Source organism: Lipophrys pholis (genome assembly GCF_963383615.2).
Source record: "Lipophrys pholis genome assembly, chromosome: 1".
Taxonomy (NCBI): domain Eukaryota; kingdom Metazoa; phylum Chordata; class Actinopteri; order Blenniiformes; family Blenniidae; genus Lipophrys; species Lipophrys pholis.
The window spans coordinates 35,807,940-35,824,439 of record NC_137635.1 but is presented as its reverse complement, the minus strand read 5'-3'; the positions used below and the strand labels follow the sequence as shown (position 1 = coordinate 35,824,439).

At 39.8% G+C, this 16,500-nt stretch overlaps 1 protein-coding gene across 3 annotated transcripts in view; it reads right to left on the bottom strand.

Annotated features, from left to right (window-relative positions):
- astn1 (astrotactin 1) overlaps nucleotides 1–16,500 on the bottom strand; it is a gene marked incomplete at its 3' end in the record, with an annotated part of 367,742 nt that overhangs the window by 239,660 nt on the left and 111,582 nt on the right. For all 3 annotated transcript variants that reach the window (XM_080461072.1, XM_080461073.1, XM_080461074.1), the window contains exons 7-8: nucleotides 15,472–15,621; nucleotides 10,973–11,140 (exon numbers count right to left, since the gene is read on the bottom strand). In XM_080461072.1, the coding sequence (XP_080317198.1) occupies nucleotides 10,973–11,140; nucleotides 15,472–15,621 (318 nt within the window). The remainder of the gene's footprint in view (nucleotides 1–10,972; nucleotides 11,141–15,471; nucleotides 15,622–16,500) is intronic.

Below are 16,500 nucleotides of genomic sequence, written 5' to 3'. Positions count from 1 at the left end.
AAGTGGGAACACGGGTCTCCAGAGGCACTGCGTGTCCCTTTGTATTGTATGAATGTCCCACACACGCAGCCTCTGAAGCAGAAAAAAGAAGGTGGTGAAAACAGCCAGTAAACATCGGCAGGCCAGGTCGAGCGACTCTGCGGGAAAGGGAAGCCCCGCACGTCGAAGCGTCCGCTGCCTCTTTAAATGTCGCGCAGGAGCGGCGCACATATTGTCACAGCCCATCTCAGTTTTCATCAGTATCTCTTTCAGCAGAAAAAGAGGATTGGATTTAAGCTATCTATAGCACCTCTGCAATCTGTAGCCCTGCAGCCCACACACACTTTCACTCACTCTAATGCACACTGTCCCGGTGACAAGCCCACACATAATCACACGCATGCACAATGGTTCAACTGCAAACGAATCATATGAAAAATATAATGCAATTGCTGAAGCTGCACGGCTGGTCCATGGATCATTTTAGGGAGTGGGCAGAGCAGAGAGGTTCGAGTGTGTGGGCGAGGCTCAGAAATTATTCCAAGAAGAGCAGGCATGAGATGCACAGGCCCAGCTTTTTGATTCATTTAGAAGGTCTCAGAACTTACTCTGTGTTGCCCAGGGGAGAGTCGGGCTGCTGAATAATGGATGCAAAACAAGGAAGACACTTCTCCCGCTTCAAATGTGAGAGTACCTCCTGCACCCATAATCAATCATGACACTCTGGTAAATGACTTTCCAAGAAAACAGGTAAAATTAAAAATGTTTCATTCTGCCCATTTTCTTCCTCAGCCCCAAAAGGGGCATAAACAAAGATGAAATACATTTTTTAGATATGAACAGATGCACTCAGAACAAACACCATCTGAATGTCTGTGGTATCGTTGTCCCTTTCCACATGTCACCACTTCCTGGAGCCAACTCCAGTCAAATGCACCGACATAACGCACATTTACCAAAACTACACGCTAAAGCACCGTTTCCAACGCACAAACAATGCAGGAATGGAATGGATTACATGGCAAGAATTGTTGATGGTACCGAAATAACCGCTCCAAAGGTTGACGCTTTTCCGTCGCCCTTCTATTGGGGTTCTCAGGACAATTGAACGGTCAGGTTTGGAGGAGCCGTCTGCTGATTGGTCACTGATTTACTACATGCCCTCTATATTTTAATATGTCGGCTGTATGAATCCTCTGTTGTTAACATATTCAGCTGGTTGGTTCGGGGTTGTTTTTTTTGCAGCTCAACTTTTACATTGGTCCCGAAAGGGCAGACGCAAGGCAGGGACGGAAGCCGAGACTCGGGCGCAGGCGCTACAGCCGTAACCAAAGTGAGATCGGAGCTCGGAGGCAACCGCAAACATCCGTCTGTCAGCTCGGAGCAGCTCCAGTGCACTACAGAGTCCGCTCGTTGAGTCATGTTGCGTCGCTGGCCAGCTCCAGAGCTCTGGTTCCCCGACGCCGGAGTTCCGGTACCTGCCGGTGTATGCAGACTTGGAGCTACCGTGTGGGGTCTGGCGACTCGAAACAGGATGTGATGCAACGTGACGATCAGACTCGGACTGCGTCCACACACAATGCTCCGGAGCACCGGGACACTGGAGCTGCCCTGAGCCCAGTGTAGGTCCTCGTATCGCGTCCACTCTCTTGGCCCCAACGCACAAGTTGCGGACTGGCGCCGATCGGCTTTGTGCCGCCGGAGTGCGCTCCGGTGTCACTTGGCCGGGGAGACGTCACCGTGGCCGGCCAGCTTTCGCTCTCTTAGAACCAACTCAGAGGTTGCTGCTGTCACATCACCGGTGACACGAGGCTATCCAGATCTGCCGCCCCGGGCTGAGATTACTGCTGCAATGTCACATATTTGCGGCGCTCACAACCCCGCCCACATTTTAACCGTACTTTCTGTGGAGGAAACACGCACCAGACTTGGCTCTGGTTACGCTTTGCCGTACTGCTCCGTACCGCTCGGTTCTGTCGCTGCACTTTTTGTGCAGTGGAAATGAGGTTTAAGGCAATGCCTTCAATCCACATCAAGGTTTATCGGCTTGATACTTTTTGAGGAGTGTTCTATATTTCACCCGAGCTGCTAAAATCCAACGGGAAATATTCTAAAATGAAATAGTTTTATATGAAATATTCAGACTTGGAGTGAGGTTCTTTGCGGTTCCATTTTCTTTAATTCACACCAATTTCACGTTTGTTCAAATTAACTCTATCTGATCTCACAAAACTTGACAGGAAACAAATAAAACTTCAAGTAATTTTCATGGTTCCGACAGACAGACAGACAGACAGACCTTTAAAAAAAAGAAAGAAATTAGAGCTGTTCTTTTTTTTTTTTTTTAAGTACAGATGATATTCCACAACAGCAAAAGAAAGCCATGCAACAGAAATATTGACTTCTTTGAACTGTTCTTGTGTAAATATACAAGCGTTCATATGCTCCGAGTTGTCATCCGCGGAGACAACAAAACAACGTAAAAAATAATATACATGGTGTGTGAAAACAATTTTAGAAAATAGTTTTAAAACCTCATTGTGTATGCTCGCTAAAGGCTTATTTCAAAAGTTCAAACATTTCTCCTGAAGAAACACTCTGAAGTTTCTTTTGTTATGCTGTACATGGTTGTAATTCCTAACTCCAAGCGAGGACTGTTTATGTATGTGATAACGATGTTTTTCATTGCCGAGACAGAAGTCTGTCTCCAACACCTCGATGGGTAACGACTCGTCACATTTCGTGCTTTGCTTTGAAATCCCTTTGCTGATCAAAGCAGTAAAAAGGGAACTGTTAAAAAAGTCATGTATCGCATGGGGAATTTGACTCAACTCTGACACAATAACAAAAAAAATAACATTTTTGAGAACAATCACAGTTGATTTTAATAATGTATGCTTACAAGTATTTCAGGGCATCTCTAGAGTGAGATTTACTTGTACTCCCCGCCACCCAAAAAAAAAATAAAGATTGTTCCCAACTTGTTAAAACAACTAAATGTATTACATTATTCTGTTTTCGAGGCTCCTACTTTCTTCAGAGTGAATTTGGAGGCTGGAAAGATCAAAGTGCATTCACAGATGGAAAAAGTGATAAAGAGCTTGTTAAACAACAAAATGTTCTCCTATTCTGTTTTATCAGCACAATATTCTCATCATTTGGAATTGGAATGCGGTCTATGGCTTGAATAAAACATCACGTACAGTGGCTTTACGCGGCCCTCGTTTCAAGTGTGACAAAGGGGAACTGTAGCTGATAGATCCCCTTGAACTGCACTCCATCAAGGGCTAAACTGCTAATTATTTTTTGACATACTTGATGTTTTTATATAAATTAAATTGTGTTTTGTTTTCAGCTCATGAGAGATTACAATCAGACACATTTGTGCTAAGCTTGAGTTTTCACTATTCACTTCCAATCTTTTGTTTCCATCGTTTGTCAAGACGTATATAGGCTAATGTCCTATTGATTTTGACTTATTGACATGCTGTTTGTCCTCTCGGTGACTGAAGGGTGATGTATAATGTCACTTTAGGCATAACAGTGCTGCATTATTGCATCTCTAACAGCAGGCCTAAAAATATCAGTTCAACCCGTTAGTCATTTTCCACCCCTGGTGAGCTGTTCAATGTACTGCACCTTGAACAATATGTGTATTTGGCTGCTCCCTGTGCCCTTCCTACTCCACACTAGGGATAAAAAAAATTAACCCAATATGCCTCCAGATATAAAGGAAGAAAATAGATGACTGGTGTGCTTTTCTGTATTTTGGTTTTTTGTCATGCATCATATTGTAAAAGTGGTTATAGATTACAAAAAGTGTTAAATTTGTTGATCTGTCCAAGAATATCATTTGTGTCATTTTTTTGGTAACTATCGGTCCAAATTATGAAGACCATAATTATGATTTTGCATAACAAAAGTAACAGTAACAATTCAATTATTCTTGGCGCAGTCTGTAAGCGTGACGAATCAGAAGTGGTCCGAAAGTTTAAGAGCAAAAGGTCTACAGACGATAATACCGTTGATATGTCACTGATAAAGAAAGTAATGGATTGTGTCCTTAAACACTTCACTTACATATGTAACAAATCATTCCAAACTGGTATTTTTCTGGACAGGATGAAAATGGCTAAGGTGGTCCCAATCTATAAAAATGGTGACAAACATATATTATCAAATTGCAGACCTGTGTCATTGCTACCTCAGTCTTCAAAAATACTGTTTGTAAATAGACTGGACGATTTCATGGAGAAATATGTGTTATTGAGTGACCATCAATATGGGTTCAGGAGAAACCGATCAACTTCCTTAGCTTCCTTAGCTAGACAAGAAATAATACTCTGTAGGTGTTTTTATTGATTTACGTAAAGCATTCAACACAATTAACTATTCCTTACTTCTACAGAAACCGGATCATTATTGCATAAGAGGTGTTACACATGAAGCTATTTAGATAATAATTACCCGTATGTAAAAATGAATAATACAGTGTCACATTATAAACAAAAGTGACGCGTGGCATTCCACAAGATTCTGTATTGGGACCTAAGTTATTTATACTTTATTTGAGTTATATCTGTGCAGTTTTTTGATAAATTTAAATGTATAATAATTGCGGATGATACAACTTTATATTGCACAGGACCAGACATTAAAGAACTGTTGACAACTGTAGAAAAGGAGAAAACCACATTAAAAGAATGATTTGATATTAATAAGTTATCAATAAATTAAAATAAAACAAATTTTGTGGTGTTTGGTGGGACTAGGACAATTTGTGACATGCAATTAATCCTGAATGGAGTAAGACTTGAGAGAGTGTATGAGACGAACTTTCTGGAGGTAATCCTAGCTGATAAATTCAGTTAGAAGCCACATAGAATGTATAAAAAATTTATTGTCTAAAACTACTGGTCTTACTTATGAAACAAGCAACTTTCTGAACAAGAAATGTTTGCGCATATTGTATTTCTCAGTCATTATGGCATATATGACATATTGCGTTGAAGTTTGGGGAAATACATATAAAACGTATATAAATCATCAAACTCCAGGAAAATATTTATTAGAATAATAAATAAAGCTTTATATCAAGAAAACACTACTAAACTATTCATAGAATCTTGCACCTTAAAATTCATAGATATTGTATATTTAAAAATATTTAAAAAAAATACTACTTCGAGTGAAGAATATAAGTCTTCCCACAGCTATTACATTTTTTTTTTTTTTTTTAATTAAGAGGAAATTATTATCATTTAAGAGGATTGTGTGTATTTGAAAGAGGTAGTGCGAGAACCAATGTTAAATATAGATGTGTTTTCTTTCTGGGAGTCATTTTATGGAATGGACTTAGTGACGACTTAAAGTTGTGTAAATCTTTGCTGTGCTTCAAATAAACATTGAAAAGTAAAATAATTAATGGTTCCAATGAAAAGTGATTTTTGTTTCTTTTGTTTTGTTCTTCTCTTGTATTGCTTTTGTTATGTTCTATTTGTCTATTTTTTTCTCTCTTCCATATTACTTCTATTATGTTTATGTATTTCCAGTTTTTTTTTTTTATCTTGTATCACTGGTGTCCTGGGTAACTTTATGGGTTTGAAAGGGATAGGCAAGAAAAAGCCTCGGCTTCTGCCTAGACCCATTTCAGCTACAGATATGGTCAAAACAAAACAAAACAAAAACAAAGCAAGCAAAAAAAAGAAAAAAAAAAAGAAACGTGTGTGCATGAAATTAAAAGCACTATTAACTGAATGCACATAAATTCTACTTTTGCACTGAAACTGTAACTGTAACCAAAATAAACCATTCATTCATTGATTAAATGAAAGGATTTCATAATGTGAAATGTATATGATGTATATGATAAGTAACAACACTAGCCTGAAGTATTGGACAGAATGTCTGATCATTGTCAAAGATAAATCTCTCAAGCTTTATGGAGCAAAACTGACACAGAAATTGAAGGTAATGAATGACAGTAAAGTGAAACAATGAATTTTGGCCGCTACCTTCCAAGGTCACTGCAGCGGATCATGTGATCCATCCATTTGATTTAAGTTTAAGTTTTGCATTGGATATCCTTCCTAAAGCAGCCTGAATAGTTGGGGTTAAAGGCCTTAGGAAAACTAATGCTGAATATAAGAGCGAGAGCCTTTGTTTAAGATGAAATTAAATAGCTGGACAAATGCAGTATAAATGTATGAAGTGTTGTTAATTACAGGGCAAATCTTGCCAAATAACCGGCAATACTCATGAAAAATGCTTAATACAGTAAAGGAACAAGTGAAATACCTTATTTTTTTGGTTGATAAATTACATAATTCCACACAGAGAAATTAAAATTTTCAGTTACACTCTTTTATATAATCTTTAATTCAACTTGTCATGTTCATTTAGGTCTGTTAATAAGGGCCAAATGATGTATCATTATCATTCTAGGTATTCTTGAGCTTAATGTTACTCTATCCTGAACACAAACTTCTCCCAAGCATTCAAAGTAGATTTATATCAAATACCATCCAGCACCCCGGTGTCACTATTAATTAATTAGACTAAAAAGCAGCAAGAAGTGGCTCAAGCAGATTTAACGTCGCATTCATCATGTCGAGTAGGCCGTCCTCTGACCAGAACGTGCTTTCTCAGCTGATTAACAGCTCGTACAAGAGGAGCCGTGTCGGATGTGCAAAAGATTAAGACTGTGGAGAATACACTTGAGAGATGAGAGCGCTGGCTTTTCAAGACCGTCATATTGTACTTCTAAATACATTACAGAGAAATGAAAACTGAATATTAACACTGCTTTTATTGAAAAACATGTATTAGAATAGTAAGGGGTTGATATGATGAATTATCATTCTTGTATCTTGGGTCAGGTTTAGGGCTATATAATAATTTTAACCACATTTAAATCAGGTATCAATTGAAATGACTGCAAAATGTCATATTACTGAGTTTAATACAAGAGTTGAAAAAATTTAAATCAACCCAATGCATGCAAGTTGATTGGAATTACAGATCAACATAAATTATTTTCATTAAACCAGTTGTCATATTACACAGATATATTTAATTCTGGAACCTCACAGTTTGTACTTTATCTCGTATCATTATTACCGTGGCTTACGCAGTTTTTTCTTTCATGGACGAAAAAATGTGAAGCCGACGTTTTGAATCTATTCAGGCAAGACAATTACACCAGGTGGCAATATGATGGAGCTCTGACAAGCAACTTCACATTTCAGAAAATTACTCCTCCGCAAGTCTACAGCTACAATATTTTCATCCCTCAGTTGCTTAAAACAAATACACTGCCCATACTGCTTATCATTTCCATTACAGCTTATCTGCTGCAATGTATTACAATGAATATTTTTTTTTTATTGAAAAGTTCACTCATCAATCTAGCTCACTGCAGCTGTTGCAAAAACAGCATGCACAGACTCCTTTTCTATTACCTGAGTACAAATGAGGCTGACAGTATCGTCATGCAAGCCAATTGATCAGCACCCCCGAGGAGAAAATCAGGTCAGGCACTCTGGGTAGTCTATTTACTACTTTAGGTCCCTTCAGCATCATGGAGTGTAGTCATGGTCACACCTGCAAACAGTTCAAAGTCTACTGGCGAGAGATGCCGGCTGTGGGTCATTTAAACACAAATCAGTGGAGCCCAAAGGGAGTTGATAAATACAGAAAGTTCTGGAGGCACTTTGCATGCTCGGAGCTCCAAATTGGCTCATGCTGTACCTGGAATGCCCTTTTTACTTATGCAGCATCAGAATGTTACCATAAAGTCAGTCCCCAAAGTTTGGGGGGAGAAAAAAAGAGGCTGGCCCCGTTGGTTCAAATGTGTTACAATGAGGTTAAACACAATGTATTAAGTTTTGAATAAATGTATGTGTTATTATGTGGATTTGATTGAGTTTTGTTCAGGTACTCAGAGGGTATAAAACTTACATTTCAGGCTTGTTTTTGTGACTTTAAAATAGTGTTCAACTCTTCCTGTTTGCCCTGAGATGCATCTGTTTAGGGTGTACTCTCCCCTTCGCCCATAGTCAGCTGAAATCGGCTCCAGCGCTCTGGATAAAGCTGCACAGAAGATCAATAAATGGACAGATAGTTGGTGCATCTATGGGGTGAATAGGTGGAAAATGTTTATTTTCTTAATATTCATATTAGACTGAATTGGCATCAGTTGACTTTGACACCACCGAGTGAACTCTGCATCGGGCTGCATCGTCAGAGTTGGATCACGGCCACGGCGAGAAACTTTACTCCTGCTATACGCACATTCATTTGAGAGGAATGAGATGTGATCAGTCATCTTTTTATCCAAGTTCAAAATGCTTTTATTCTTAATCCATATTCTACCAATGAAGGGCTTTTTCAAAGCCATTATGGTGACTGTTTTCACCTTTATTAGGCCATATTTCAGGCCATTGTGATGGTAGGTTTTTTTTTTTTTGAAAAATGACACAATCCTCCAACAATTTGGTGCAGACCAGGTGTTGACTGCTACACATTCATCTCACTTTCTTCAAGTTAAATTTGGAGGAAAAGCAGGACAGTGCCTTTCTGCCTACCTCAGGCACTTCATAATGCTTAACACACATATAAAGCCGTACTTTGTGTGTACCCGGCGCAAGGTCACATTTGGGCACTTGATACGGTGGATCGATCCATCTCACTCTTCTATACTGCTCCATCCAGTTTATTGCAGCGAGAGTTGGTCCCAGCTGACTGCGGGTGAAGGCAGGGCACGGCATGGACAGGTTGCCGGTTAATCACAGGACAAACACAGACGGGCAATCACACACACTCACGTTCACAGCTGTGGAAGGACGTACACAGTGAGAACATGCAACCCCCCCCCCCCCCCAAAAAAAATGTCCCAGAGCTCACTGAGAGCATTGGCTACTATTTCAATCACTATCACTATTTTTATTTATTAATTTAAGCTGGTTATTTTTCAAACGTGTGCATTTATCTGTGAAATTGTTCTGTTTTGATTCTGACTTGCTTGAGCCTTTAAAAACATGGTCTGTGCTCCAAAATGTTCCAAAATGTGCTACAAACTCTACAGTTTGTAGCACAAAAACACTTAAAACCTAAATACTGCACAATGTAAATATTTTGGTGAAGGCCATATTCACACATCATATTGTCATTTCAGATGCATCACTTAAAAAACACGCTTTGATGATCTACTTAGCCTGAAAATTTCCAGACCATTCAAACAATCATTTAATTCCCTTTTATCAAAACAGATTGCATGCCTTATTCTAATGTTCTAAAGTATACAAGATACATTGTGTGAAAGTATTTGAGACTGTATTACAAATAAAATCATGGTTTGAAGAGAAGGTTGCTCCATTCAAAAACAGAAATAAATGTATGACGCCGATTGGGATGAACTACACAAGTATAGAGTGCCTGAGGAAAGGCATGTTGGGCCACTTTATTCCAGAATGACAGCGAGTCATTGTGAGGAACTCGACGTTGGGTACACAGTCTTTGTCATTTTGCCTGTCCAGAGTCACCACAAAATATCTGCCCCTTGTCAACCTATCTGTCATAATGATCAGCACTTTGGCATTAACAATGGTTGATGCCAAAACCTTGGTGAGGTCAACGTCTCTGTGCATTCAGTGTACAAATGGTAGGCTAACGTCATACTACAAAGAACCTTTTTTTTTTTCTTTTTCCAATAAATATCTTAGTTAATGCAAGTAAATTGGTTAGCCATTACACCTACAATCGGAAACATTAAGTAAGGTGCTATTGATAAAGAATGTACAAACAACTAGCCATCAATGTAACTTCTGCCACCATAATTTACATTATGTACCCACATATTACTGTGACTGTGTACATTGTAATTACTGCTGCAAGCTCAGTTTGATCATCTATTTAAACAGGTAATTGACATTTGCATTTTTAACTCAGTTTCAATGTCAGTCTTTAGGCGACACGCAACAACAGTCTGAGAACAAAGAAATAATGTGTATAAAATGTCACCGATTTCAGATCTATTGTTAAAAACAAGTAGATCTGTTTCAAATATTCAAATTTAGCTGTGCAGAGGTGTAACAATTCAGACTTCAGATTTGTTCCTGCTTCACACAAACCTAATAAATGATTCAGTCATTAAACTCACCCACACATTGACGACAGCTCATACAATGTGTCACAGCCACAGTAAAATAATAGAGCTCAGTGCTTTGAAGTGAAGATATTTTGAATGTTGTGAATTGATTTTCAAGTAACTGGTTAGTTTTTCATTATCGTAAATAATGAAATGAAAAGCGTACAACCTCGCTTTTTGACCGTGTTCCGGTTGGGCTTGTGGACATTTCTATGCAGACTTCGATTATACATTAGATACAATATTCTTTCATTTCTACAAACATACGCTCAATATGGAATGATTTGTATTATAATCCTCTGATGGACGATTTCTATTTAGTCACATGTCATTTGCACTATTAACTCTTGGAATAGTAAAGAAACTTTCAAAGTACAAAACTATATATATATATATATATACACAGTGGCTTGCAAAAGTATTCATACCCCTTGAACTTTCCCACATTTTGTCACATTACACGCCACAAACATGAATATATTTTATTGGAATTTTATGTGAAAGACCAACACAAAGTGTCACACAATTGTGTATCACACAATATATTTACGTTTGTGGCGTGTAATGTGACAAAAGTGGAAAAGTTCAAGGGCTATGAATACTTTTGCAAGCCACTGTATATATATGAATGAAACAACGACTGAATGTGACATAAGTAATGAGTTGAACACTTAAGGCCAAGAGCCCTTTTATGAAAGTATTGCCAATGCATTGTAAATGAAGGTCATTCGAACAGAAGCGACGACCTTGGTCGTTTTGGAACCAATAAGGTTTCTATGGCGACACTCTATAATGTACTCATGCTTGTACTTGTGTTACGGTCATCATCTCATGTCCTCGCCCTACCTGTCTCAGGGTCACACTGGTGTTCGCATGGATCCAGGAGGCGTCGTCCACACAGCTCATTGACCCAGGGCCCGCTGGCATTCTGCTGGTAGTACAACAAGATCTGAGCCGGGTTGAGCCAGTCTGAGGCATCCAACTGGCTCCCCTGCAGCAAAATGAACCTTGATCCTGAGGAGACGGGGAGGGGGAAACACACAAGGGAAGGGAGAATGGGACAGACGGACATATGGTGGAAGAGAAAGATGAAGGTGGACGGAGTGAAAGAGTTGATAAGGTATTGATACAATGCTAAACAGAATGTCTGCAGCATACAGATTCAGATAGAACTTGATTTTTTCTGGCATTTTAGCATGTGATGAGAATATTTTTTTCTATTTATTAAATCATTTATAGAAAAAAGACAAGGACACTGCACACCAACTAAAATACCTTCAAGCCCAATTACTGATACCATACAGCAGATGTAAGTGAATCACTTCAAAGTTCAATAGGCAGCAATGCAAATTGATGAAAAGAGAAAATCCTTCAGAAAACCTCCAGACTAAATTACTGCACTAATAACACAAAATACCTGAATTTAATTGAAAAAAAAAAAAATAAAAATACCAGAACCAGCTTGATCCTTGAAAGACATAAATCTTTTTGCAGCTTCATTTAGCATCATTGACGTTCGAGCTTGAGTCCTGCCGAGGTGGCAAACTTTATGAGCAGCAGAACTGAATAGAAAACAAGCGTAAAGTCTAACATTTAAATGAAGTGATGTCGATAATAACAAGACGAGCATTTATGAGGTTTATTATTATCAGTAACCACAGGCGTTCAGCTGAGGCAGCCGCTCTGCCCTGCAGCCAAACAGATGTACCAGGCGTGGAGGAGGCAGGAGCTCCAATTATCAACACATTTTCCACAACGAGCGGAAAAATACTAGTTGGGGGTTAAAAGAATGAAGAGTCAGACATCCTGTTTGTTTGCGTTATAGTTCAACGCAGTTCAGGCTGATAGATTTGTAATGATGCAGGTCTGCTTCTCAATTCAAATCAGTGCGGGAAGAAATTGTAGTTTCATGCATTTCGTGTTCGGCTAATCCAGACAGCATTTATTTCAAATGGCATTAGAATGAGGCTGCGCACATAGCCTGTAACTTGACAGTAACTTGTAAAATGTAATATTCCCACTCATGCTGTTTATACTGCAATAACAACGTCAGAATAATTCTGTGCCTGTGTTGAATTTAGTTTCAGTAGCTTAAAATAAACATTTCTTATTTTGATCTATTTTCTCCCCGAACCTGCGCGTAAACAGATTTGCGTTGCCTTAAACCGTATGTGCACCTTACTATAGACATTTGCGACATAAATAACGCAACATGATTAATTTGTACATCAAATCAACACTTTGTCGGCGCTAATGAATGTTTGGCAACTTAGCAGCAGGCATTATCAGCCTACATGTGTTTCAGAAAAGAGGTAAACAACAGTAAACGATGTTGACAATTAAAATACACCACCGCAGTGCTGTTTGTTTTCATGTAATTTCAAAGTTTGGGAATCTGATCAGAGGAAGAAAACTGCTGAGCATCAGAGTAGCATTTTGCAGCTGTAATGGAGGATAATGAGGCAGGGACTGCATGCGTTAGTGTTTTGGTATAATTTCAAACTCATCTACTTATGCTTTAATTGCCTTGTTGTTGAAAGGTGTAGCAAAGAACTTTTCTTTAAAAGGCGTAATCAAATTCCTACGTGGAATAAGTTTGAAGGAAGGAGGTCTCCCAGGGTTTGGAGCTAAAATGAAGGCAAGCAAAGAAAATCTGTCAAAACGAGGTGCGTTTGTGGAACGTTTCCTACTCGGATTGCAGCTGCCTGGAGTAATAAACGAAAGGTTCAAGTGTAGAATGGAGGTAAACAGGGAAAACATCAATATCTGTAAATCTTCTAGTGCCTGGACACCAAAGACAGCAGGTGTCACTATAACAATTGATTGAGACATGAATCTCATGTGTGATCTTGAAATTATACAAAATACTATTTGACCAATTGCCTGTCCATTTTGGGAAAAAAAAAAAGATGGAATGCAGTGGGCATTTATTAACCCGACCATATTTAATGACTTCCTGGCAGGCTTCATGTGTCCTAGTTAGTGTCATTCCCTTTGATGGTTCCTTTAAAACTAGAGCACACACTGCAACCGGCTGGACACATCTTGTTGGCTTTAATCGCGGAGAGTCATGAAATTGTGAGGAAAACCTTCCACGCTGCGTTCTCCTGCCGCGTTTCACTTCTTGACACATTGTAGATGCTGCAGTTGTGTATCGCAACAGGAGCTCCGCAAAATATTTATGTTTCTGCATCACCAAATGGATCCAGATCTTAAACATAATGTTTAATACATAGTTCAGCACAAAACGAGTAACACACCGAGTGCAGGCTAGAAGATATCTATTGAAAGAGGAAACTGGGGCCAATTCAAGTCACATATTCATCATCACCTCAAGTGTGACTCGAACAGGGGGTCATGTATGCTTGAATGGACTTTGGGAGCAGAATCAGTAGAGTGGGCGCCAGGCTTGATAGCCAGTTGAAGCACCACTGTGCAGCACGTGTGTGGTGGTCCGAACAGGGCCGCTCTGCTGCAATCGAGCAACAGCGCATTAGACATGTTTCCTAAGTTAACTGTGGAATGTAAAGAAAGAAAAAAAAACAACATTACAGTCTAAAGTTAAAAACCAAATTGTTCAATCCATTCATCTAAACAAATTGGAATATCATTGACACATAGTTTGTGTCCATTATTTCAACACAAGATTAAAAGTTCAAGTATCTTTTAACATATTAAGATACTCTGTTCATTTTTTTTAGGTGCACCTATTTTTTAAAATGTTAAATTTTTTGTTCATAGTTAATGTCTGAAATTGACTAAATGAAATTGGTGAAATTGTGAGGAGGTAATAATAAATAATAACGTATCTAAATATCGCATTATCTATAAGTGCTCATCAAAATGTTTCACAGTTTTTTCAAAATTGAATTCCTGTTAACTATTAAGAACTAAATGTATCATATTGGGTCAATTTGGGTCCTCAAAATGTGCATACAACACGTGCAGCTGCCGTGTATGTTCAACATTATGGGTCTCTAAGAAATTTTTATATTACATTTTTATAAGGAAGGCATTTTGGATTACTCTTCCGAAGTCACTTTGACTGAAAAACTATTGATAGACAAACTTTAAGTATCAAATATTATATAATTTATTCTGGCAAAGGCAGAGGTCAAGTTATGGGAAGTCTTCCGAACATTTGCTTTGTGCTGAGCTCAAATTTACAAGTGCAAACAGGCGAGAATAGAATGATAAACTCAGTGAAGCAGTACATATTGTACACTGCAGGGCCACAGTGACACTGTCAGAAGTAGCTTGAGATGTAATTTGAACACGTCTTAGACGAGACACAATGGCAAAGAAAACCTATTAAACCAAAGTACAATCTGAGTTGATAAACCTCACACACACTGCTGCTGCAGACTGCAAGTTAGTCATGAAGAAAAGTTTGCCCCATCCTTTGTTATGTACGCGCAATACCACTGGATATTGTGAGCACACAAACATCTCCAGATGATTACTTTTCCCAATGTGAAAGGCGAGGAGAAAGGTGTGACTCTACATTACTGTGCCTTTCTACACTGTATTTGAAGGCAGACACATGCACAGCTGCTGGCATTAATAGCTTCTTCCCCCCAGTGGTAGAAACCAGATTTCCATCTGATTCACCATGACATCAAATCACGTCTGATGAGATTGTGGAGACATTTATGGAAACATTCTAAATCGATCCCGGTTTTGTAATTCAACAGGCGAATTCACCATCTTTCATCTCTCCTTTCAAAGTTCCCTCCCTGGATGCCTCCCTGGAATTTTAATATTTCCCTGGCAGGCCAGCGTATACCACCGGAAAGCAGCAGCGCGCCGAATCAAATCAGACCACCAGATGATAGATGAGTGAGCCTAGTCACAGTCTATAATATATCTGGACTGCCAGCTCACTCCTGTGGCAGCTGAGAAATGCCAATGAGCCAGTAGGAGCTCAATGTTTGGCCCCTACGGTGGTTTTTTTTTTCTTCTTTTTCCTGCAGGTGCTCCATTGAAATTCATTAGTGAGGTGGTTGAACATATATAGTACAAGGGCAAGAGTGATGTACGGCTTGCTACGGGTGGTCAGTGTGACCTCACCTCAATGTGTTCTGATGCTTTGAGGGTACATCTGTTGTGTGCTGTGACATGATAAACCCGGGGAGGGGGGTAGGCGACCTGGCATTTACCTTTGTCTTTTACAGAGCAAAGCATATCAGCGGCTCGCCCGGACTTGCTTTGAGACATACAGTGAGCTCAACTCCCTAAAGAGAGGCAGAAAAATGCCATCTCAGGCCCCCCGAGGATTTCAGCGTCCACAGGAGTGCGTTTGGAAAAGCTGCATCTATAATCGGGAGGCCGGTGTAATGCCTTACCGTCAGCAATGAGGTGCTCCGGCACATGTAGGATTACCCGGACGGAGAGGCTGCAGGAGAGGTGAGAGGAGTAAACCAGGCCGATCACGCAGCTGATGACACTGATCAGAGTCAGGGTGGTCTTATTGATGGGGCTCCGCGGGGAACCTGCTGCTGGGAACAAACGCATGGGGAGGGGGGGGGGGGACAACAAACAGCAGAGACATGTGAAGCAAAGGCAATGCTTTAGCCCCCCACATCCCTTCAATAGCACACACCTACATGCACACAAACATAAACACACATACACACACCGCCTACATGGGGAGTCATTTTACAAACAAGTCAAAAAAAAAGGCTTAGCGCCCATGAAAAGGACCTTTGGATCAAAAAACTCAAACCTTTGGGAGGTTTAGACTCGGCATGGCTCGGTGGCACAGAACTAAGGTTTACCTTGGAAGGGTATTAAAATCAACCTGGATGTGTGCTTATGGGGGAGTGGGGGGGGCACAGGGCCGAAATAAAAAACAGTTCAGAGGTTGTTTCGAAATCTTTTCTTTTTTCTCTGCCAGAGAGAGAGAGAGAGAGAGAGAGAGAGAGAGAGAGGGCGCCTGCCTTATCTGTTACACTCCAGAGTGCAACACAAAGTGTTAAACATAACCTCACACCCACAGGCGAGCACGCGCACGCGCACACACACACACACACACACACACACACACACACACACACACACACACACACACACACACACACACACACACACACACACACACACACACACACACACACACACACACACACACACACACACACACACACACACACACACACACACACACACACACACACACACACACACACACACACACACACACACACACACTCACTCTCTCTGACCTTGACTATGGCCACTCGCGCTTCGTTTTAAAGTGGCCATTTTTTCACTGGCAGAATAACTCTAGATTATATTGTCACTTTTAAATTACTCTGGCAGAACTTTCTCATTCAAAAGCTGCCCAAGGCAACAGTTTAAACAAAAGCCAGAGT